This window comes from Musca domestica, unplaced genomic scaffold (genome assembly GCF_030504385.1).
Source record: "Musca domestica strain aabys unplaced genomic scaffold, Musca_domestica.polishedcontigs.V.1.1 16, whole genome shotgun sequence".
Lineage (NCBI taxonomy): Eukaryota > Metazoa > Arthropoda > Insecta > Diptera > Muscidae > Musca > Musca domestica.
Window position 1 is genome coordinate 1,070,504 of NW_026712219.1, and position 25,327 is coordinate 1,095,830.

Genomic DNA, 25,327 nt, shown 5'->3' on the forward strand with positions numbered 1-25,327 from the left:
CATAATGGGTCCTGTGCGTGTGGCAAAACATTTCATGTATGGGTCCACGTTTTGGTATAGTCCGCATAAAAGGTACCTCCCGATATTCGGTATTTTGATTATTTTAGTCACATTTTTCTAAGGATTTGTCCAAGAATTAGTATTTCTAGGTCATAATAGGTTCTAGGTCCGGTGACGGAATATTGTATGTATAGATCCACGCTTTGGTAGAGCCCCCTCCTCCCGATATTCGGTATTTTAATTTTTTTGCTACTTTTTTCACGGATTTGTCTAAAAATTAGTATTTGTGGGTCATAATGGGTCCTACTTCGTGTGGCGAAACATTGTATGCATAGGTCCACGTTTTGGTATAGTCCCCATATAACGGTACCTTCCAATATTCGGTATCTTAATGATTTTTGACACATTTTTTCACGAATTTCTCTGAAAATTGGTAGTTGTAGATCATAATGGGTCCTAGTTCGTGTGGCGAGTCATTGTAATTATAGGTCCACTTTTTGATGTAGCCCCCATATAACGGTTCCTCCCGATATTCGGTTATTTGATGATTTTTGCCACATTTTTTCACGTACTTGTTTGAAAATTGGTATTTGTAGGTCATAATGGGTTCTAGCTCCGTTAGCGAAACATTGCATGTGTAGGTCCACGATTTGGTATAGCCCCCATATAACGGTACCTCCCGATATTCGGCATTTTAATGGTTTTTGCCACATTTCTTCTAATGTTTCCTTTACCCTAAGGTGGAGGGCATTAAAAGTTTGGCCCGGCCGAACTTAATGTTTTTTTTTACTTGTTAATTCTCTATTTTAATTGATTCCATTGAAAACATCGAAAACATTTTAATACCACATATTTTTTTTTAAATATTATTTACATACCTTTAATTGAAAATAAACCAACTGTGGAAAGTCAAAGTGATATTTTAATCGTTTTTCATTGATTTTTTTTGTCGGTTGGTCTCTCGATGATGCAGAAGGACGGTCGGTCAGAGAGGCGGCGCGCACTCAATGTAAATATTAGAAAGCCAATGTGTGGTGGTGTTTCAAATGTGAATAAAGGTAATTTAAATTTATTTACACATTTATTATTATTTACCGATTTGGACACACTAATAGACACACACACACATACACACACACTTTACAAATTACGAATTTCACTGGAATTTGCATCAGTCATCATCCGTGTGTAGCGATGTTGATGATTGTTGTTTATGTGGTAAACTTTTCCAATTAATTTGAATTTGTGTGTTTTGATAATTCTCTTTATTTGCATGTATGTCGCATGTTGCTGTAGAACAACGTATATCACTGACATATAATAGGCATGTATTTATTATATCGCCCTCTCTTTTGCTATTTACACATCTGGGTAAATATTTACTTCCGGTTTATTTTGTAAGTTCTTTTTTTCGCACACTCTTTTTCATGCAACCAAAATTTACCCAAACATTTGTTGCGGTTTTCCTTTCGATTTAATGTCCATCAATTTATCAGATGAATGAATGCACCGCACCGTTATCGGCAGGCAGCTGCAGAAACATTAACACCACCACCACCACCACCATCATCGGCAACATTCATTATTTTGTTGATGTTGTAAATATTTTGAAATGATTTGGAAATTACTTATATGAGCAAATCGAATGTCGTTACTATTCTTCCTTTTGATAATTGCACTTATCATTTACAGGTATGTTTTTTTTTTCAGAAATCAATTACCACTGTTTCAAGAGATAATTAAATTGATTATTTGGAAATATGAAATGGTATTTCTGTTTGTTGTTGCAAAATCGATTACTCATAATTAGCAATCTGTATGTATACAATAACAGAGTTATGTTACGAGATTCTCATACGCTACACCATAGGAAAATTTAAAATTTAGTCAAATCTGTTATTCTATAGTTTTTAAGATTTGGGGTTCTTGTTATGTAAGTAGTGTTGTTGAGCTAGCAGGCAATCGATTTTTCCCGATTTAGATCGATTGATCTGTGCGACTATTTTCGCATCATGGTCGAGAGGGGATGCGGCAAATTCCAAGTGGAGGTGATGAAAATTCCCGAAAGGATTTTTGTTAAGGGTCCATTAAATATATAGCCTTAACCATACACAAATGACCTCCGCTCTATTATTCCAAAAATTTAATAAAGAACAAATAAATTTGATTCAGGCCTTTGGGATACCTGTGAAATCATTTGAACCAAATATGGGTCATGCACGTTTCAGTTTAGCACTCATACAGGGTGAGATAAAAAAACTGTAACAAAGTCAAACGCCATAACAAACAAAACTTTGCAGTGAAAAAGATCTGCCAATAGAACTTGAGTCGAACCTGGAAAGTTTCTAGTGTATAATTCGCATATGCTAATTTGCAATAAGTTCGAAATATATACTACTTTCCAGAGAACGGCCCTTGTAAGCCATCATCCACACCAAATATGCCTGATGAGCCGCTTAACCAACGGCGAAACGCGTCGCATAGTGGTGAGTGTGTGATAGTGTCTATCTGGCTTTCCTTTTCACTGCAAATTTCAGATCATTAAGCTCGTCTCGAAAGAGAAAACAAACACATAAATCATAAAACATATGATCTTCGCCTTAACAAGGCAAAACTCGAAAACCAAATTCGTTTCAGGATATTTGGAGTTGATCTAGGTGTGTTTTGAATAATTATAACTCTTAAAAAATGTGACATAAGAGTCCGATTGTCTCTAAATTACATATATCACAATATTTTCATTATCCCAAGGTCTGGTGTGAAGATGGAATATATCGGTTCACTCCTTCTGGTACCTCCCTCAGAAGGATTAAAATTTTTGAATATCCATGAAGCTCGTTAAACGCGAAATTAAAACCGATTCCATTCAGACTTAGCAAATCTCAATATTTTCATCAACACAAAATCTGTTATGAAGATGAATAACCAAAACGTTCATAAAATCCGAATTAATCAGCCGGTTCTCTGATATATATCTGGCAACCCCTTCTGGTACCTCATCTATATATCTCATATACAGGGTGAGATGAACAAAACTGCAACCAATTTCAGACTGCTGTTATTTCTAATCCACTCAGTCGACATCTGTTGCAGTGGCCGAAAAATGGGTCGTGAGCAGAACATTTCGCAATATTCCATTCGGCAAATATTGAAAAATGAGCTCGTTGTAAAGCCATTGAAATTCCAAAAAGTGCAAGAACTTACACTGCAACTGAAAGAAAATGCACTCAAAAGAGCTAAAGAGTTGCTTCGCTTGGCCGAAAGTGGTGAACTGCCGAATTTGGTTTTCTCCGATGAGAAAACATTCGTTGTCCAGCAGTTTGAAAATGGGCACTTTCGGTTGGCCACCAGAACTCAAACGCCGGCCATGGTGATGGTGTGGTGTGGGCCGCCATAACAGCCGAGGGTCGCTCTCCGATCGTATTAATCGCCCGTGGCATCAGAATAAATGCCGAATATTATCGCGAAAATATTCTGGGGTGTGTATTAAAGCCTTGGACACGCAAACATTTTGGCCGCATTCCAACAAGACTCAGCACCAACGCACTTAGCACGTGCCACCCAAGAATGGATACAAAATGAGGTTCCTCGCTTCATTTCCAGCGCACAATGGCCACCCAAATCTTCGGATACCAATCCGTGGAACTATTGTGTCTGGAGTATTTTGGAAAGCAAAGCGAAAGCGAGAAAGGGCCAAAATACCGCAGAGCAATATTCGGGCAGCGTGTACCGGTGTCATTGGCCTTTTGGAGGCCATAATTTGTGCCAAAGCTGACCAATTCGAACAAATCTAAACTTATTCTAAAATTTGATGCTATTTCCGACATTTTTTGCTTTCATTCAATAAAATTAAAAAAAAAATGAATAAAAATTATGGCGTTTGACTTTATTGCAGTTTATTTTTTTTTTATCTCACCCTATAATGTATAGAAAGTAGTCGATATATTTTAAATCTGGCGCGTTGTAATATTTTATCAGTCTTATGTCAGATACGAATTGGTCAATATTGGCCAACTGCTTCGAAACCTCCTGCATAAAGTTTTAATAATCATTACTCAAGGCTGGGAGTATAAATCTATCGGCAAAACCGACTGATACTATATTATAGTTTTTTTCTGAAGTTAGGTATTTTTCATATATTTGTCCAAATTTTTCCGATTTTTTTTTTCCAAATTGATATTGTATGGTATTGAAAATAAGATATGAAGGCCCATTATAGACATCATAAATGATACAACTTGATTTTTGGTATTTTTGTGTTTTTTTCCCTAATTTTTTCGTATATCTAACCTATAGATTTTGAAAATATGTCAGGGTATAAAAACTTCGACCCTTTGCAACTTTATATTCTTTAAAGGCTTTTTTGTGCTGTTGATTTTTGATTTAATTAAAATAAATTCTAAGTAAATATTTCCACTCTGATTGCTTTTACAAAAAACAGTGACCCTGTAATTAGATTTCACTTCCAATTGATTTCAAACAAAACATTATCGCATTTATTTATTTAACCAGCAATTAATTTATAATCACCACAAACATGCTTTTTTTGAAAATCAATTAGTTTTGTTTGCCCACATCATGGCATTTGCACTAATTATTTGTTGTTGATGTTGTACCGGTTATTTAAAATCATTAAAAAATGATTTATTTAATTTTTTCTCTGATTTCTGGTTTAACAAAAAAAAAAAAATATTCACTGAAGAAAATTATCCATTCGACACTTTTTTGTTGTCATTTTTTGTTTTTGTGATAAATTTTCTTAGTTAAGTTGGACTACGGCGACGACGACGACGACATAATAAGTGACACGCGAGACGTAAATTAAACGCATAACGCCCGCGCATTTGAAAAGTTGGTTGAACGTTGGCTTCGATGGTTGCTGCTGTTGGTTCCTGTTAAAAGACCAGAAAACCCACACGCCAGCAGCTCCTTTCTCTATGAGGTTTTTACTCTCTTTCGCTCACACTCTTTTCCTCTTCTACCATGATGTGTAAAATTTTTATTATTGTCATAGACCGGCACTTTACAACCCATTTACATTGAACGACACCACCGGTTCAGCTTTCATCTGGTTCCACGATAAACTTTGTTTATACTAATCGCAAAAAAAAGACGAAAAAGAAATAGGCACGCATCTTGAGCCAGAAATGAACGAACGGGCCAAAGGAATACCCACGCACACATTTGAAAGTCAGATCGTGGTGACGACCATCTTAAAACAACGAAGACAAACAAATTGCATTACCACAATATGAGAAGGTATTGTTGCTATAAAACAACAACAACAAAAACACTAACAACAATAATAATCACTCCAGAAACCACATAACGACTTTTAATGTAACACGTAACGCGATTCAACGTAAAACCGATTCAAACGCACGATCGCAACGATGATCTTCTTCAAACCGCACACGAAGTCTTCGTTCTTCGTTAAAAAAACAATTTACGTAAAATTCAGACCGATTCCGACGAGCAAAAGACGAACGACCGATCGACCAACAGCCAGCCGCACCGTTGTGTTAAGTTACAGCGTTGAGTTGGTATTAAACGATCAGAATGCACGAAATCAGCAACAAGAAAGACCCGAAATAAAACAACGCCAACAACACTAACAACAATCCAAAGAAGGAAGACAACAAAAGATATTCAAAAACTAATAACAGCAATGAGAAGAAGAAGAAAAAAAAACAAAGATACAAAAGTATCTCATTTAGTGTGTAGGCATGCATGCACATGGAAGGAAAAGGCGAACCAGATACACAGATAGGTAGACGGGCAGACAGACAGACAGCCATCTAACTAGACAACAAGCGTGGTGTCAAATTCAGAGATTATTTGTGGAGCAGCACAGAACAGCACAACGCACCACACCGCATAAACAAAAAGGTAAACAGAGAGTGAAAACCCAAGATCAATCAGTTTGCCTGCTCCGCTCGTGAGTTTTTCTTGTTGGGAGAAAAGTTCTCCCACAGAGATAGAAAGAGAGCCAAGAAATTCTAAAAAAACAAAGAGTAGCTACCTATCTTCTCAATCTCATGTGGGGCATGGGGGTATTTGTATTGTTGTCTAGCAAGTAAAACGGAAATACTTAAACATATTTAAATGATTTGCTTTGCTTTTCTTGGATACAATGTGTTCTATGTGACATATTTTGATGTCAGACGGTGTGTGGATTCGATGAACATTAGGGTGGTGGGCTTTGTGGGTTAATGTAAATTATTCATTCTACTCTAGGTATTTTAAAGAAAAGAAAAAAAAACATTTTTATATTCTCCACCAATCATAGTATGGAGGGTGTATTAAGTATATGTATTCTTGATCAGCGTAAAATTCTTAGACGGTTTAGCCCTGTCCGTCCGTATTTCCGTCTGTTGTAATCACGGTAAAGTCAAAACGAATTAAGATAGGGAGCTCAAATTTTCCACAGATCAGTATTTTGTCTGCAGACAGGTAAAGTTCGAAGATCAGCCCACGATATCGTTTAGCCCCCATATAACGGTACTCCCCGATATTCGGGGAGAAGACCTCGACTTCTACATTTTTCAATGGAATTGTCTGAAATTTTTCATAAAGAGTTCTTTGTGGGTACTTTATTGCCTGGATGAGAATTGTTTATATAGGTCCACGATATTGTATAGCCCCATATAACGACACCCCGTTATACCTCATCATCAAAATACGATTTTAGCGCCATTGTTCTCCGGAATTGTTTCAAATTTCGTGTTTAAAATTTGTGGCTCGCAATGAGTACTACAACCAATGAAGAAACAAGTAAAAAAGCTGTAAGTTCGGCCGGGCCGAACTTTTAATACCCTCCACCATTTGGTACAAATTTGGCAATTTCCAAAAAAAAAGACCGTTAAAAATTCTGTTAAAATCTTAAAAATACCGAATGCCTATACGACGACGTGGACCTGCATAGGCAACTTTTGTCATTAGTTATTACAATATTTAAATGCGAAACTTGAAGAAAAATCTGTTTATAAAGTAGCTAAAATCATCAAAACACCGAATATAGGGGGTACCGTTATATGGGGGTTATACGAAGACGTGGTCCTGCACAGACAATTTTCTGGCATGGGCTGAAGTATCCATTACGAACTTTACATGCGAAATTTGAAAGAATCCCTGTAAATAATGTCGCTAAAATCATTAAAATTCCGAATATCGGGGGGTACCGTTAAATGGGGGCTATATGAAGACGTGGACCTACATGGCTCATTTTTTGACTTTGGATGAAGTATCCATTACGAACTCAAATACCAAATTTGAAACGATTCCGGTAAACAATGTCGCTACAATCATCAAAATACCGAATATCGGGGGGTACCGTTATATGGGGACTATATGAAGACGTGGACCTGCACAGATAATTTTCTGTCTTAGGCTCTAGTATCCATTACGAACTTCAAATACCAAATTTGAAATAATTCCGGTGAATAATGTCGCTAAAATCATTAAAATGCCGAATATCGAGAGGTACCGTTATAAGGGGGCTATATGATAACTTGGACCTACATGGCCCATTTACGAACTTAACCTGCCTACTGGCAAAATATACATGTGTGCAAAATTTTAGCCTTCTCTCTCAATTTGTTCGAAAGATAGCGTGATTACAACAGACAGACAGACGGACAGACAGATAGAAAGAATATATATTGAGTCTGACATGAATATTTCGAGTAGTTACAAACGGAATGACAAAATTAATATACCCTCCATAGTATGGTGGAGGGTATAAAAATGGTCTATGATGGTCTACGTTTACATATGTATATCCCACGAATAACGGTATCTCCCTCACTTCGGTATTTTGATCATATTACCAACATTATTCACCAGAATTGTTTGAAATTTCGTATTTGAAGTTAAGGATCAGTAGTATAGCCTATGTAACTACTACTACAACTTATGCAGGTCCTCGTCTTCGTATAGCCCCCATATAAAGTTTTTCATTTATTTTTCGACTGATTTTTTTTTTGAAAACTTTCGAGACACTTGAATATGCGGTAAGGGTATTAAAAGTTCAGCTCATCCGAACTGCTGCTTTTTATACCCTACACCACAAGGTTGTCAGGGTATTATGTCTTTGTGCATTTGTTTGTAACAGGCATAAGGTTCAATCTGATAATATTCATAGTTCCTTTTGATGATCTGCAGAGAATCACATTCTGAGTCGATTTATGCATGTCCGTCCGTCTGTCTGTCCATGTATTTTTGTAAACAAAGTACAATTCGCATTTATTACCCTATCCAGATGAAATTTTGCACAAATCATTTGTTCGGCCCAAGGACGAACCCTATTGAAATTGGAGATAATCGGTCAAAATTTAGATATAGCTCCCATATATATCTTCGTCCGATTTGCTTTTTATTGTGCACCAAATGTGTAATATCAGTCCCAATAGTATGAAATTTTGCACATACAGCCAAATTAGGCCTGAAAATAAGTATGCCAAATTTTATCGAAATCGGTTCAGATTTGGATATAACTCCCATATAAAACTTCGACCGATTTGTCCAAATGGGATGGTATTTGGCACATACGACCGAATTGAGTCTAGAAGCTAATATGTCAAATTTGATGAAGATCGGTTCAGATATAGCTATAGCTCCCATATATACTGTTCATCCGATTTATTATATTTGTTACCCACAGCCGTAATATGCACTCCGTAACAACGATATACAGGGAAAAATATCAAATACAGCTCAGAAATAATTTTGCCAAATTTTATTGAGATCGGTTCCGATTTGGATATAGCTCCCATATATATCTTTATCTGATTTCAAATGAATTGTGCATCAAATGGGCTATACAAGTCCGAATTTATAAGATACAAATGCTTCGGCATATATAGTCCTTTGAACTTTAAATTATAATTATATATAATTATAATTATGGTTATAATTATAGCGTGTATGTTGAGTTCTCCCATTAAAACGTTTAATTGTTATGCGGAGCTCCACTAAATTAGCAAAGTGGTGTGTGGTATCATAAAGTCGGCCCGCCCGACTTTAAGACTTCCTTTGCTGGTTACATTTTCGCATTGAAATAAATTGTTCGAATGTTTGAAATTCTTTATTAATCTTTTGTAGATTTACTAACAAAACTCTTCACGAACGTATATGACTTTAATATGTCCTTCTTAAATGGAAGAGATCTTCTATAGAAGCAAAAACATTAGCCTTCTGCCAGCTAGAGTTGAGAACCACATAAGCTGAGTAACTCATTACAGTGTAACAGTAACTTGCATATATGTTGGCAAATAATCGGAAGTTCCCCAAAAATTAAGGAAGAAGGAAGAATAATGAGAAGACACTCACCTAGCTCTTTTTTTTTCAAGAATATCGTCAGCTAGCTTGTCTTTAAAAAAATACCTTCTCGTCTTCTATAAAAGAAAGCTTTCTGTCTTTTATGGGAGAAAACCTTCTCGTCCTCTATAAAAAGACCTTCTAGTCTTTTATGAGAAGACATTCTAGTCTTCTATGAGAAGACATTCTCGTCTTCTATGAGAAGATTTTCAAGTTTTACACGAGAAGACCTTCTCATCTTCTATGAAAGAAGACCTTCTCGTCTTCTATGAGAAAAAATCTCGTCTTCTACCAAAAAAATAGCTTCTCGTGTTCTTTAAGAGGACCTTCTCGTCTTCTATGAGGAGACATTCTAGTCTTCAGTGAGAAGACCTTCTCGACTTATGTGAGAAGACCATCTTGTCTTTTATGAGAACACCTTCTCGTCTCCTGTGAGAAGACCTTCTCTTCTTCTGCGAGAAGACCTTCTCTTCTTCTCTGAGAGGACTAATTGTCTTCTGTGGGAAGATCTACTCGTCTTCTGTGTGAAGACATTCTCGACTTCTATGAGAAGATCTACTCGTCTTCTATGAAAGAAGACCCACTCGTCTTCTATGAAATAAGACCTACTCGTCTTCTATGAAAGAAGACCTTCAGTTCTTCTCTGAGAGATTTTTTAGTTATTCTGTGAGAAGACCTTCAGTTTTCTGTGAGAAGACCTTCAGCTTTTCTATGACGAAGATTTTCAGCTCTTTTCTATGACGAAGACCTTCAGTTTTATCCTATGACGAAGACCTTCGGCTCTTTTCTATTACGAAGACCTTCAGCTCTTCTTTGACAAAGACATTCAGCTCTTCTTTCACGAGGATCTATAGTTCTTCTTTGACGAAGAACTTCAGCTCTACTTTGACGAAGATCTTCAACTCTTCTTTGACGAAGACCTTCAACTCTTCTTTGACGAAGAACTTCAGCTCTTTTTTGACGAAGACTTTCAACTCTTCTTTGACGAAGACCTTCAACTCTTCTTTGACGAAGAACTTCAGCTCTTCTTTGACGAAACATTGAGCGAACCCCTTCAACTCTTCTTTGACGAAGACCTTCAGCTCTTCTTTGACGAAACATTCAGCTCTTCTTTGTTGTTATCTTAATTTTGGACATTAAAAAAGGGTTATCTAATACAATTAATCAAAATGGTAAAATGAAATGGAACAAGGCTATTATCTAGCCGTGACACTTCTAAATTACTTTTGATTATCTTCTATAATCCAATAAATGAAAACTGACATTTTGCCCACTTGGTGGCAGTATTCTACGTCTACAACATTGATCACTGATAACAACCAAATGTAATCCCCAAAAGTTCTCCCAAACAATGACTTGCCAAAATAAACGACAAAAATCGAAAACAACCAGCCGGTTGATCACAGTTCAAATTCATTCTTTCTTTGTGTCTGAAGTGAAGACGTCAATGTTTCTCACGGCATTCTTAACATTCTTCGTTATAATTTGCTCGATTCTGAGCTTTTTATATCATCGTAATTTTAACTACTGGACCCGCTTTAAGAATGTGCCAAGTGTACCGGGACGTATTTTCAGTGGCAATGTCATTGATTTTTTGACATTCAAAACTAATTTCGGTTTCCATCTGAAAACAATTTATGATGATGAAAAGTTTACCTCAGCTCCAGTTGTGGGTGTTTATGGCCTCTATAAGCCATGTTTGCTAATTCGTGATCCGGATATAATCAAATCGGTGCTCATCAAGGATTTCGATCGTTTTCATGATCGTTTTGCAAAGATTGATTATCACCATGACCCGTTGGGCGGACAAATGATGCTGTTTGCCGACTATCCGCTGTGGAAGGAAATGCGCACCAAATTGAGTCCCACTTTTACCAGTGGCAAACTGAAGAACATGTATCCTCTAATCCAACAAGTTGGTGAAAATATGGTAAAATTCTTAGACTCCAAGCCGAGTGTTTTCCAGGTGGAAGTAAAAGACCTGTGTGCCCGTTTTACAACGGATGTGATTGCCACAACTGTGTTTGGCTTCCAATCGAATTCTTTGGCAAATCCTGCAGAAGATTTCTACAAACAGCTGCGTCTCCTAAATTATTTTACATGGCGAAGATCTTTTGATTTCATTATTGTCTTGTTTGCCTCGCAACTAACGCGGATTATGGGTGCAAAAATTCTCTATCCCGAAACTGAGCATTTCCTCAGAAGTGCCATAACTCAAGCGGTGAGGGAGCGAGAAGCATGCATTGGTGGAGAGAAACGTAATGACATCATTGACACCTTTGTCAAGCTAAAGCAAGAAGCCGAGCAGAGGGGTGAACGGAATATTGAACAACTGATGGAATGTCTCATTGCCCAGGCGGGTATATTTATGGTGGGTGGATTTGATACCTCATCGACCACAATGTCCAATGCTCTATTGGAATTGGCCAAGGACACGAGTGTGCAAAAGAAACTGAGGGAAGAGATCAAGGAAGCTTTTGTGGAAGGTAATGGCGAAATATCTTATGAGGCCCTGAACAAATTAACCTACCTAGAGATGGTGATTAATGAGACCCTGAGATTGTATCCGGTATTGGCGGTGCTGGAGAGACAACATGCCACAGCAGGGGGAAAGGAGCCGTATTCATTGCAACCCTATTGTGATTTTAACCTACCCGATGGTATGCCGGTTTTTATACCCGTCTTTGGTCTGCATTATGACACCAAGGTGAGCTAAAGCTTTGCATTGTCGATATATTAAATATTTTTTTTTATATTTTGTACAGTATTGGTCAAATCCCAAGAAATTCGATCCGGAACGTTTTTCCCCAGAGAATAAGCCGCTGATAAATCCCATGGTCTATTTACCATTTGGTAATGGTCCGCACAATTGTATTGGCTCTCGTTTGGCCATGATGCAAGTGAAGGCGGGTCTATTTTATATTTTGAAAGACCACTTCGTTCGAGTGTGCGATCGCACGGAGCTGGAACCAACATTTGATCCCAAGTTGAATGCTTTGCAAGTCAAAGGTGGAATTCATTTGGAAATTGTCAAGGATGAATAAAATTCATGGTGAATCATGTTTAAGTAAGGATATTTGTTGAATAAATGTTTGGGATATGAAGACCTATTAATATAAGAATCGGTTAGGTCTTCTATAATAAGACCTTATGGTCTGGTTTCCTATGATAGGACCTTTTGGTCGGGTCTTGTATGAGAAGAACTTTTGGTCTGTCCTTCTATGAGAAGACATTCTGGTTAGGTCCTTTATGAGAAGACCTTCTGGACTGATCTTCTATGAAAAGAGATAAAAACACTTTCAGGTCTTCTATGAGCAGATCTTCTCATGCTCTATGAGAAGACCTTCTTGTCTCCTATGAGAACACTTTCTCGACCTTCTTGTCTTCTATGAGAACACTGAGAAGACCTTCAGGTCTTCTATGAGCAGACTTTCTCATACTTTGTGAGCAGACGTTCTCATACTCTATGAGAAGACCTTCTGTGAGAAGACGTTAAAACTCAAGATCCCCAGTTGTCAAAATTTCTCGAAGAGAGAATCTATTTTTGGTGTGTTTTTTTTTCTTCTTTTTGGACCTTAAAAAAAGGTTAGCTCATAAAATGGTAAAAGTTACCCGCGTTGGAACAGAACTATTGTCTAGCATTGGCCCATCTAATTTAATTTTGATTATCTTCTATAATTTAATAAATGAAAACACACACTATTACCATATGTCATGCCCACTTGATGGTAGTGTTCTTCAAAATTAATTCACTGATAACGCTCATATGCTATTCACAAAAGTTCTCCCAAGCAATGACTTGCCAAAATGTCTGAAGTGAAGACGGTCAATGTTGGTCACGACATTCTTAACATTCTTCGTTATAATTTGCTCGATTCTGATCTTTTATATCATCGCAATTTTAGCTACTGGACACGCTTTAAGAATGTGCCAAGTGTACCGGGTCGTATTATCAGTGGCAATGTGATCGATTTTTTGACATTCAAAACTAATTTCGGCTTCCATCTGACAACAATTTATGATGACGTGAAATACGCCGCAGCTCCAGTAAGCCGTCTTTGTTGATTTGTGATCCGGATATAATCAGAACGGTGTTCATCAAGGATTTTGATCGCTTTCATGGACGTTTTGCAAAGATTGATTATCACAATGACCCTTTAGGGTCTGGTCTGGCCTCTATGAGAAGACATTCTGGTCTGGTCTTCCATGAGAAGACATTCTGGTCTGGTCTTCCATGAAAAGACCTTCTGGACTGGTATTCTATGAGAAGAGATGAGAAGACCTTCAGTTCTTCAATGAGCAGACATTTTCATACTCTATGAGAAGGCCTTCTCGTCTTCTTTGAGAAGACCTTGTCGTCTTCTATGAGAAGACCTTCTTCTTTGAGGAGACCTTGTTGTCTTCTATGAGAAGACCTTGTCGTCTTCTATGAGAAGACCTTGTCGTCTTCTATGAGAAGACCTTCTCGCGTTCCATGAGAAGACCTTCTCGTCTTCTATGAGAACTCCTCCTCGTCCCCCGTGAGAAGACCACCTCGTCCCCCGACCTTGGTGTCTTCTATGACCTTGGTGTCTTCTATGAGAAGACCTTCTCGTCTTCTATGAGAAGACCTTCTCGTGTTCTATGAGAAGATTTTCTCGCCTTCTAAGAGAAGACCTTCTCATCTTTTATGAGAAGACCTTCTCGTGTTCCATGAGAAGACCTTCTTCTCTTCTGTGAGAAGACCTTTAGCTCATCTACGATATGTTATGCCATAAAGGAGAAATTCTTTTCGTCTTTTTTGAGGAGACTACCCGTCTTCTATGGGAACACATTCACGTTTTCTATAAGAAGACCTTCTGATCTTCTATGAAAAGATCTTCTCGTCTTCTATGAGAAGAAACCCTTCTTGTCTTCTATGAGAAGACCTTCTGATCTTCTGTGATAAGACCTTCTGATTTTCTGTGAGAAGACCTTCTGCTCTTCTGTGAGAAGACCTTCAGCTCTTCTGTGAGAAGACTTTCTGCTCTTCTACGAGAAGGCCTTCTCATCTTCTAGAGAATACCTGATAGTTCTATGAGAAGACCTTCTCGCCTTTTTTGAGAAAACCTTCAGCTCTTCTGTGAGAAGACTTTCTGCTCTTCTCTGAGATTATCGTCTTCTCTTCTGTGAAAATACCTTCTTCTCTTCAGTGGAATGATCTTCTTCTCTTCTCTGAGAAGACCTTTAGCTCATCTACGATATGTTATGCCATAAAGGAGAAATTCTTTTTCTCCTTTTTAAGAGGAGATTTCTACCTTTTCCCCTTACATACATTTCTATAAATTCTGAAAAATTTCGGTTCTTCATGTCCCTTCCAACACAGCCCTTTTAATTTAATTTATGGTTTATGATTTATGTGTCCTATTTGGCTGTCCTTCTATCCTCGCAACACATTCATGTGTATGTACATCCTTTTGTCATGGACACCTTCGGACACATGTTCCGCTCATAAGTATTTCTATTTTCATGCAGACGGTACCCATTATGATTTATTTGTTGTTCATAGGTTTGGATTTGAGTGCGCTCCGAGAATAAATGTGTCTGTAGGTTTGGAGTGTCCGACTGCCGCTACTGTGTCTGTGACATAAACGTTATTAATGTCTCACTCATTGACTCCAAAGCGGCATATTGTCATAATGCTTCCGCTACCGTCCCATGGTTGTTATTTTTATCCGTATTTTGTAAACATTTCATTTGTCCATTGTCAAAATATTTGTTTACTCCGAGAATATTCATGTTCTTGTCCCATTTCCATGATTTTTATTATTTTTGACGTGGTGTGTCTGCACGCACGCACTGCCGTCTGTCCGTCACACAGGCCGGTCGGCCGTTCATCATGTTTACATTTGGCTTCATCGGTGACAATTTCGTCTTTATGAAAGTGACACCCACCCGTTGTTGTAACTTGTTGCCGGGCCGCCAGACTGACTCCCTGCCTGAGTGATTGTCTTAAAATCTCTGCCTGCATTTCTCTTTTTTTCCTCTCTCACAGCCATTGACACCACAGACGTGATGTAAAAATGTCATATTTTGACAAGCAACAAATCGTCGCTTCGTATGCTTCAACATGTTTCCCTGTTGTTGTTGTTGCTGTTGTTGTCTTCCCTTTTTTTCTCGTTTGTTCATAAGATTTGAGATAAATGCTGGAAATATGACTTTGTGATAAAAAAGGAAAGACACGATGATTACAAATTGTTCCGATACACCGATACAATAGATTACAGTCAACGACCCTGGGTTCAATTTCTAATGATGTTGGTGGTGCTGGTATTGGTAGTGTAGTATAGCGGGTAAATAGGATAATGGGAATGGCATTCGCAGAAGGATAATGAAATATTAGCTAATTTATCAACGCTGACAAAATACAAAGCAAACAAAAAAGAATAATGACGATAATGAATCCAATGCGGTCGCTTGCAGGTTTAGAGGTTATGAGAGTAAACGATTTGTTCGAAGATTATGGGGTAAGGAATTGTGACAAATTTAAATTTATTTCCAGGAAACTTATGGAGGGAATTTTTTAGGGTTTTGGGGAAAAATAGATATTCCTTCTTCTCATAGACCATTAGATCTTCTCATTGAAGTCGAATATGTTTGTCTATACAAGATCAAAATGCCTATTAATGGGCGGCAGAGTCAGAGAATTAATCATAATTTTTAAATTAATTGGAAAATAAACAAGTAAAAAAGGTGTAAATTCGCCCGGGCCGAATTTTGAATACCCTCCACCATTTGGGACGAATTTGGGAATTCTCAAAAACAATAAAATCCGTTAAAACTTCTGTTAAAATCTTAAAAATACCGAATGTACCTATTACATAAGGGTCTATACGACGACATGGACCTGCATAGGTAATTTTTGTGATAAGCCATTACAATATTCAAATGCGAAACTTCAAAAAAATCGGTGAATAAATTCGCTAAAATCATCAAAATACCGAATATCGGGAGGTAACGTTATATGGGGGCTTTTAGAAGATGTGAGCCAGCGCAGATAATCTTCTGTCATAGGCTGTAGTATTCTTTACGAACTTCGAATACCAAATTTGAAAAAATTCCGGTGAATAATTCCGCTAAAATCATCAAAAATACCGAATATGGGGAGGTACCGTTATATGGGGGCTATACCAAAACGTGGACCTACATGGCCCATTTTCAATACTAAAAGTCCTGCAGATATAACATACATTTAAGCAAAATTTTATCAATCTACTTCAATTCGTTCGGAAGCTAGAGTGATTTCCACAGACGGACAGACGGATAGACGGACGGATATAGTTAAATCGGCATAGAATTTTATGCTGATCAAGAATATGTATACTTTGGGGATCTAAAATGTGTACTTCAAAGTGTTACAAACGGAATGAGAAACTGAATATACCCTCCATACTGTGGTGGAGGGTATAAAAAAGCTAAATTATCTCATTAAATCAAATGAGCGTGTTTTGTCATAAATATACATACCCAGCGAACCAAACTGTCCGAGCTGAGTACGACTTCAAAACGAAAGTCAGCTGAAGTTTTCGATTTCAAAAGAGTATTCGATCCGACTTGTGAGCGAAAGTTATACCGAGTGGTTGACGTGTTGTCGGACCGAAGGATCGGATGAAAGTCTAAAATTTATGTGAGGACGAACTCGGAAGTAAGATCGTGTGCATTTCATATTTTTGCCGATTTTTTGCACAGTTTTCGGACCGGATTCGAAAGAATGTTCGTATGGAGTCTGATGGGCATATCAACATATTTATATAAAATATGTGAATTCAAGCTTGTTCCACTACAAATACCAGTATGAGGGGGGAGTTGGCCAATGTTGATCAATTCATATCTGACCTCAGACTTCTAAAAACATTATAACGTGCCAGATTTTTACCATAGCGACTACTTCCTATACTTTATATGAGATATGTGCGAATTTTTGGAAAATGTGAAAAAAATGCGTGAGGTACAGGATATACCGGACAAAAGTACTCCACTTTCATACTTCAGCTAATACAGATATTGGTATGTGCAAATTTTGAAGGAAATCAAACATTTATATCCACTTTTATGCGAAATCATAAATTTCTGGTTAAGATAAATTTTTAGATATAGCAAGTTGTAAAGAATCGCCGACTTATTTCGCATGTTATGGCAGATATAAGCATTGCAAATTGTGACTCTTTGTGGGTGAGGTACCACGAGGGGTTCACAGATATATATCGTCTTATAATAGATCTTGCGGAAACAAAAATATTTAGATGTGTGAAATTTGAAGAGAGTTTTTGAGCGTTTTGTTTTTCAAAATATTGATCCTATTTGCGGGAGGTACCAAAAGAAATGCTCCGATCACAGATTATATCGTCTTAACAACAGATCTTGCGGAAGCAAAAATATTTGGAAGTTTAAAATTTGAAGAGAGTTTTGAGCGTTTTTTTTTTTTCAAAATTTTTAACCCTATGTGGTGGAGGTACCAGAAGAAATGGTCCGATCGCTACCATCTATATAACAGATCTTGTGTTGATGAAAATATTGAGATGTACCAAGTCTGAATGGAGTCGGATATTAATTTCGCGTTTTATGAGTTTCATGGTTATTCAAAAATTTGACCTTTTGTGGGGGAGATACCAGAAGGAGTGGTTCGATATATCCCATCTTCACACCAGACCTTGATTCTATAAAAATATTGTGATGTGTGTAGTTTGAAGACAATCGGACACTTACATAACATTTTATGAGATTATAAGATAATTATTCAAAATGTTGCCCTTGGGGGGGGGGGGGAGGTACTTCATGGAGTGCACCGACAATTTCGCATTTTCGTATATTACCTAGCACTGATGCAAATAATAAGATTTGCAAAGTTGGAGCAAAATCGGATTATCCTCTCTCTCTATGCCGTAGATGATTTTCATTAAAAATGTTAACGCTTTGTGAGAGAGGTACCAGAAGGAGTGGGCCATCTCCGAACTCGATCTAAGTATGATAATGATATTACGATGTACCATGTTTAGATCAAATGGGATATTCCCTTCGCGAGTTATCGTGCGCACCAGTCAGACGGACGGACGAACGGACATCGCTAGATCGACTCCAAATGTCCTGCAATGGATTTGGTTTAAAGGCACGTTTTGGCCGTATCAAATGTTATATACCTCCCTCTCTAGCCATTTGGCTGAGGGTATAAAAACATAAAGTAAGTGTGGCCGTCATATGTGGGGCCATATCAAAAGAGGAACTTTTATAGACAACTTTATACTACAAGGATTGTTAACAAATATCGGCTATACCAAAACCTGGACCGATTTATCTCATTTCCAATACCAGCCATCCTAGGCACAATACAAATTGTTGTGGCAAATTTTGAAGGTCTATGTCAAATAATGTGGGCTGTATTGTGATTTCATGAGACAGACTGACCGACAGACGGACATTAACTTAGCATTTTATGCTAATCATGAATATAGATACTATATGGGATCTACGATGAATATTTAGGGATGTTACAAATTGAATGACCCTCACCCTTGAAAAGGATGGTACATTCCCTCCTTTTCAAGGTGGAAGGTATAAAAAAACTATGCTAACGTCAACCTTTCACATTTTTTTAACACTAATTGACAAACGCATTGACTACCCGACTGTCTTGCAACAATTACGCATTTTCTTTCAACCACAAGGTATGAGCACAAAGAAACTCTCGAAGATACTGAAACCTCCTCTATCAATTTTGTCTTTACTTCTTTACAACAATGTTATCACAAAAGCAGAAGAGAAAATACTCTACAATAAGAAACAAGTAAAAAAGCTATAAGTTCGGCCGGATCGAACTATGAATATCCTCCACCATTTGGTACAAATTTGGCAATTTTTAAAAATATCAAAATCTTAAAAATACCTAATGTAGCTATATACGACAACGTGGACCTCCATAGGCAACTTTTGTCATAAGCTTTTACAATATTCAAATGCGAAACTTAAATAAAAAATTCGGTAAATAATGTCGCTAAAATCATCAAAATACAGAATATAGGGGGGTACCGTTATATGGGGGCTATACGAAGATGGACCTACATGACCCATTTTAAATACCAAAAGTCCTGCAGATATAATACACATTTGAGCAAATTTTTATCGACTTACTTCATTCCGTTCGGAAGCTAGAGTGATGACAGTTGGATTTACTGACAGACGGACGGACATAGCTAAATCGACTTAGTACTTTATGCTGATCAGGAATATATATACTTTGTGGGGTCTAAAATGTATATTTCGAGGTGTTACAAATGGAATGACAAACTTAATATACCCTCCTTTTACTATGGTGGAGGGTATAAAAACTTTTAGACAAGTCGGAAAAACAACTTCAGACTTTGAGCACACGCGTTGCACTTACGACATCTTCTTCGCTGGGTACATACATGTACATGTAATGTATATCAATTCCAAACCTGACACTCCAATGATAATTAGCTTCTTTGAAACATTAAACCATAGAATCGCCTTCCCACCAAATTCAGGAACTGAACTTGAAATTGCCGAGGAAAAAGTCGAAATAGATTTTCAACATCAACAGATTACGCTAATAATACATTTCTCATGAAAACCTGAAAATAGGCTAAGATTACGTGCAAAATCTTGAAGAGGTGGCATGCAGCACGTTCATACAACGGCTCATTGACTTATTCTAAACAATATTTATTCTGTGTCAAACGGAAGCTAAGGTCGTGGGTTTGATATTGAAAAGCATTTCAATACAATCTTGAAATAATGAAAGTATCTTTTTTGCGTTGGTGTAAATGAATGGAAAATTTATTTTCCTTCTCTGAATGTTATCAAAAACAGATAAATAACATAAAAGCGTAATTATTGACGTCATTCTTATCACCCGCAATTTGTTGTCATCATCTGCAGACATATACACTATATACTAAGCCCTATTCTTATTCCAGTGATAGCTCATTATATTATTTACAAGCGTACAAAAGCATTTTGGAGATAATTTTCCAGAAAAACAGTTATTCGTGATGGAATTCAAGCGTGATAGTGTGATTTCTTTATATTTGGCTGGAAACCCACGATTGGCTATGGTTAGAGCACTCTAGCATTTAAATGTGAATAAATCTTTTGTGCCTCGTACCATCGCTCGTTACCGTGATACTGGTAGCGTAGCCGGACGTCAAGGAAGTGTGGACGTAAAAAAACACCAACATCAGCAGAAATGGTTCGAAAAGTAAAGAAACGACTTGATCGAAACCCACATCGCAGGGGCCGAAAGTGTTGAACTGCTGAATTTGGTTTTCTCCGATGAGAAAACATCAGTTGGACAGACAGTTGGACAGATGATTTATATATCCTGGCGGTTCTCATATTGTGAGTCTGAGTCTATAAAATGGTGGAGGGTATAAAAATCCCTCCGTTTGTAACTCCTCGATATATTCATAATAGACCCTACAAAGTATATATATTCTGGATCAGCGTAAAAATCTAAGGTGATCCGTCTGTCTGTTGCAATCACGCTATCTTTCGAACGAATTTAGAAAAAAAAACTGAAATTTTGAATACATGCATTGTAGGCAGGTTCCGATATTCGGTATTTTAACGCTAACTTCCGATATTCGGTATTTTAATGATTTTAACGACATTATTCACCGGAATCGTTTCAAATTTCGTACTGGAAGATCCTAAAGGATAACACAACCTATGGCAAAAAATGTTGTATGCAGATCCAGATCTTCGTATAACACCCATATAACGGTACCTCCCGATATTCGATATTTTCATGATTTTAGCGACATTATTTTCCGACATTTTTTGTCTTCGTATAGGTCTCATATAACGGTACCTCTCGTTTGGAATCATTTTCAAATCGTTTCAAACTTTGTATCTACAACTTATGGCAAAAAAAATCGTATGCAGATCCACGTCTTCGTATAGTCTCCATATGACGATACCTCCTGATATTCCGTATTTTCATGATTTTTGCGACAATATTTACCGTGTTTGTAACAAAATTCGTATTTGATGTTCGTAATGGGCACTACAGGCTATGACAAAAAAAATTTCGTATGCAGGACCAGGTCTTTGTATAGTCCCCATATAACGGTTTTCATTTAAGTGTTAGTTTTCGGATTTTTTTTTAATTTTTTCAAGTTTCTTCGAAATGGTGGAGGGTGGAGGAAAGTTCGGCCCGGAACATAGCTGCTTTTTTTCTTGTTTATTCTTTTTGTAGGTCCATCCTGTTAAAAGAAAAAGTGCCTACCTCAGTGATAAGACCTAATTTTGTCGCACAGTGTACTATAGTATTATGTGGTATGTAGGGTGTATTTAGCTTCAATTTGATTTCTGGGAAACATAATTGTACCAACATTGAGCTGGTGCTGGAAACTAGAAAGGATTGCGTGCGGCATGCCAACACTACGAAATCATTATTTGTTGATATTTGGAAATTCACTGTGGAAATTAGGTAAAGTTTCATTTTAAAGTAAGAAATACATACACAATTCACAAAAAAAAATTATATTCCCACCTGTCCATTTTTTGTGAAAAGCACCGAAACTCCTCATTGCCTGCCTAGGAGAAAAACAAACGAAGAAAATTTTGTTGGATACCCATTTTCTTTCTGTTGTCTTTTTTTCGAATAGACATTCCGTTAGCGCAATTCGTTTGCTGGAAAGTAATTAAATTCAGTGCACTGGGACATTGCACTGGAGTAGGATGTGTGAGTACACACAGATGTGCACACATTTTGTCGAAATAAAAACCGAAAAAAAAACAAAAAAAAGGTCAAAGGGGTTCACTTCTGGAAAAACAGAATTGCGTGTCATATGAGTTGAATGTTTACTTTTTTCGGCTCAGCTGATACCAATGGAAAATGCCTGAGGGATTCTTTATGGATACTCCGAAGTGGCGAGCAAGTGAACATTTAAAATGGGGAGGTTTAAAGAGACCAGAGAATGTTCAGGATTTTAGAGATTAATTCAATATTAAATTTGGTGTACAATTCCTTAAATTTCATTAATTTTCCCTCAACTATTAGAATACAACGACCGATTTTGTTCTTAATGAAGGTAAAATTTCTGAAATTATAAATTACTCTGATTGCAGACTAACAAATTTACACCTGTTCGATTTGATTTGAGCTTAAACCTTCAAATTTTATTTTTCAAATTGCATATCCTTCGATATCCTTTCACAAGCAACACACGATATACAATCATATAATTGTCATAACTTGTTTCCATTCCCACAGAAATCGATACAAATGGCGTGCAATATGTCATTATTTGCAAAAGAAATTCTCGTTGATATTTCTATTCCTTTATGAATATTTTATGACCGCCTTTGACAGTTGTGACAGGGGGTCGTAGACATTTTTGTACTTTCACATAAATGCCGGCATATACATGCTCATATGAAGGTGGGGACCACTACAACTAGTCAGGCGACGTAAGTAGCAGGTCTCTTATGGATAGAAAGAATAAATTAGAAAAAATAAATTAGACCCCTAGAGGTCTTCTATGGAGAGAAAGACCCTCTTGAGGTCTTCTATGGATAGAAGACCCTCTAGAGGTCTCCTATGGAGAGAAAGACCCTTTAGAGGTCTTCTATGGAGAGAAATATCCTCTAGAGGTCTTCTATGGATAGAAGACCCTCTTGAGGTCTTCTATGGATAGAAGACCCTCTAGAGGTCTCCTATGGAGAGAAAGACCCTTTAGAGGTCTTCTATGGAGAGAAAGACCCTTTAGAGGTCTTCTATGGAGAGAAGAACCTCTAGAGTTCTTCTATGGAGAGAAGACCCCCTAGAGGTCTTCTATAGAGAGAAGACCCCCTAGAGGTCTTCTATGGAGAGAAAGACCCTCTAGAGGTCATCTATGGAGAGAAAGACCCTCTTCTATGGAGAGAAAACCCTCTAGTGGTCTTCTATGGAGATAAGACCCTCTAGAGGTCTTCTATGGAGATAAGACCCTATAGAGGTCTTCTATGGAGAGAAGAACCCTCTAGAGGTCTTCTATGGAGAGAAGACTCTCTTCTATAGAGAGAAGACCCTCTAGAGGTCTACTATAGAGAGAAGACCCTCTAGAGGTCTGCTATTTAGAGAAAGAGGACCCTATAGAGGTCTTCTATGGAGAGAAGACCCCCTAGAGGTCTTCTATGGAGAGAAGACCCTCTAGAGGTCTTCTATGGAGAGAAGACCCTCTAGAGGTCTTCTATGGAGAGAAGACCCTCTAGAGGTCTTCTATGGAGAAAAGACCCTCTAGAGGTCTTCTATGGAGAGAAGACCCTCTAGAGGTCTTCTATGGAGAGAAGACTCTCTTCTATAGAGAGAAGACCCTCTAGAGGTCTACTATAGAGAGAAGACCCTCTAGAGGTCTGCTATTTAGAGAAAGAAGACCCTCTGGAGATTTTCTATGGAGAGAAGATGTAGAAGACCTTCTTCAGGTCTTCTAAGGATAAAAGACCTTCTACAGGTCTTCTAGGGATAGACGATTTTTACAGTCCTTCTTGGGATAAAAACCTTCTGCAAGTCTTCTAGGAATAGAATGGCTTCAACATGTCTTCTATGAATAGAAGACCTTCTACAAGTCTTTTAGGGATAAAAGAGAGGTCTTCTAGTGTACAGGTCCACAGATCTTCTAGTACCAGAAGACCTTCTACAGGTATACTGAAATATATGAAAGATATATTTTATGGATAAAGACCTGCTACATGTCTTTTAATGATAAATTCTACATGTCTTCTTAAGAGAGAAAACCTTCTGCAGGTCTTTTAGGGATAAAGAACTTTCTACATGTCTTCTATGAATAGAAGACCTTCTATATTTTTTTCTGCAGGTCTTCTAAGGATAGAATACCATCTGCAGGTCTTCTATGGAAAGAAAACCTTCTACAAGTTTTCTATGGAATGAGGAGCTTATACATGTCTTCTATATATGGAAGAACTTCTACACGTCTTCTATGGATAGAAGGCATCCCACATGTCTTCTATGGATGGAAGTATTTCTACAGGTATTTTATGGGTAAAAGACCTTCTACAATTCTTTTATGGATAAAAGAGACACTACGGATAAAAGACATTCTATAGGTCTTCTATGGATAAGAGACCTTCTACGGGACTGTTATGGATAAAAGACCTTCTACAGGTCTTCTGTATATAGAATACCTTCTAAAATACCTCTTGTGGAATTATTGTGCGTCGAATTTTTTTCCAAGAGTTGTGTTTTTTTTAGTCCCCATTATTTGTTTTGTTTTATTGCACCCTGACGGTGTGCAAATAAACGAGCAAACTCTTTGTCAAAGCAGCTGACAATTTGCAACAATGTTAACACGCTTCCTTTTTGTGTTATATAACACTTTTGCGATGAAGAATAACTGAATACATCCTTCATTGTTCGGGTACCAATAAGTCCTCCCCCATTGGAATAGTTTCACTCAATTGTCTTGGCAAACGATTATTTCAGTCTGTGTGCATTCGCGTGAATTCATGTTTTTTCTTCTTGTTACTCTTGTTGTTGTTTCCTATTCTCTGGCATTTAAAGTGAGAATTACTCGGATGCCTGCATGTTTACAAGGTGGCGCTGACAGTGGCGTTCTCTCTTAAACATTGATAACGATGTGATACGCGGGCAACCTTGCCAACACATTGCCTTTGTGCGTGGTGAGTGTGTGTGCGTGGTTGGGTGTTTGTATGGTATCCTTGTTGGTCCTTGGTGCTGCATCCAATGATACCATGACACTGCACTAATCCTTCGGGGAGACAACGACTACCATTAGTTTTTTGTTTGTTTTCTTTTTGTGTTTTGTATTTTGTTTTCATTCAATATAAGTTCAGCGGGATAAATATGATGACACACTGTCGAGAGTTTGAATATATTTTATATTATTTTGTTTAGGAATATTTGTGGATGGTGACTTGACCTTAAGGAAGAAAAATGCTAGAATTTTAGAAATATTATTCGAATCTATATTTCGGTAATAATAACAATTAAGGACATCAGAGATATATTATG

General features: G+C 37.4%; 2 protein-coding genes across 3 annotated transcripts in view; one reads left to right on the top strand and one right to left on the bottom strand.

The window, feature by feature from the left end:
* LOC131801359 (rap guanine nucleotide exchange factor 4-like) overlaps positions 1–25,327 on the bottom strand; it is a 304,101-nt gene that overhangs the window by 215,483 nt on the left and 63,291 nt on the right. The gene's annotated exons all lie outside the window — the stretch shown is intronic.
* LOC101887865 (cytochrome P450 6g1) lies at positions 10,668–12,389 on the top strand. Its single transcript, XM_005190444.4, has 2 exons — positions 10,668–12,025; positions 12,084–12,389. Exons 1-2 carry the CDS (start codon positions 10,670–10,672, stop codon positions 12,360–12,362), a joined length of 1,635 nt encoding a protein of 544 aa, XP_005190501.2. The 5' UTR covers positions 10,668–10,669; the 3' UTR covers positions 12,363–12,389.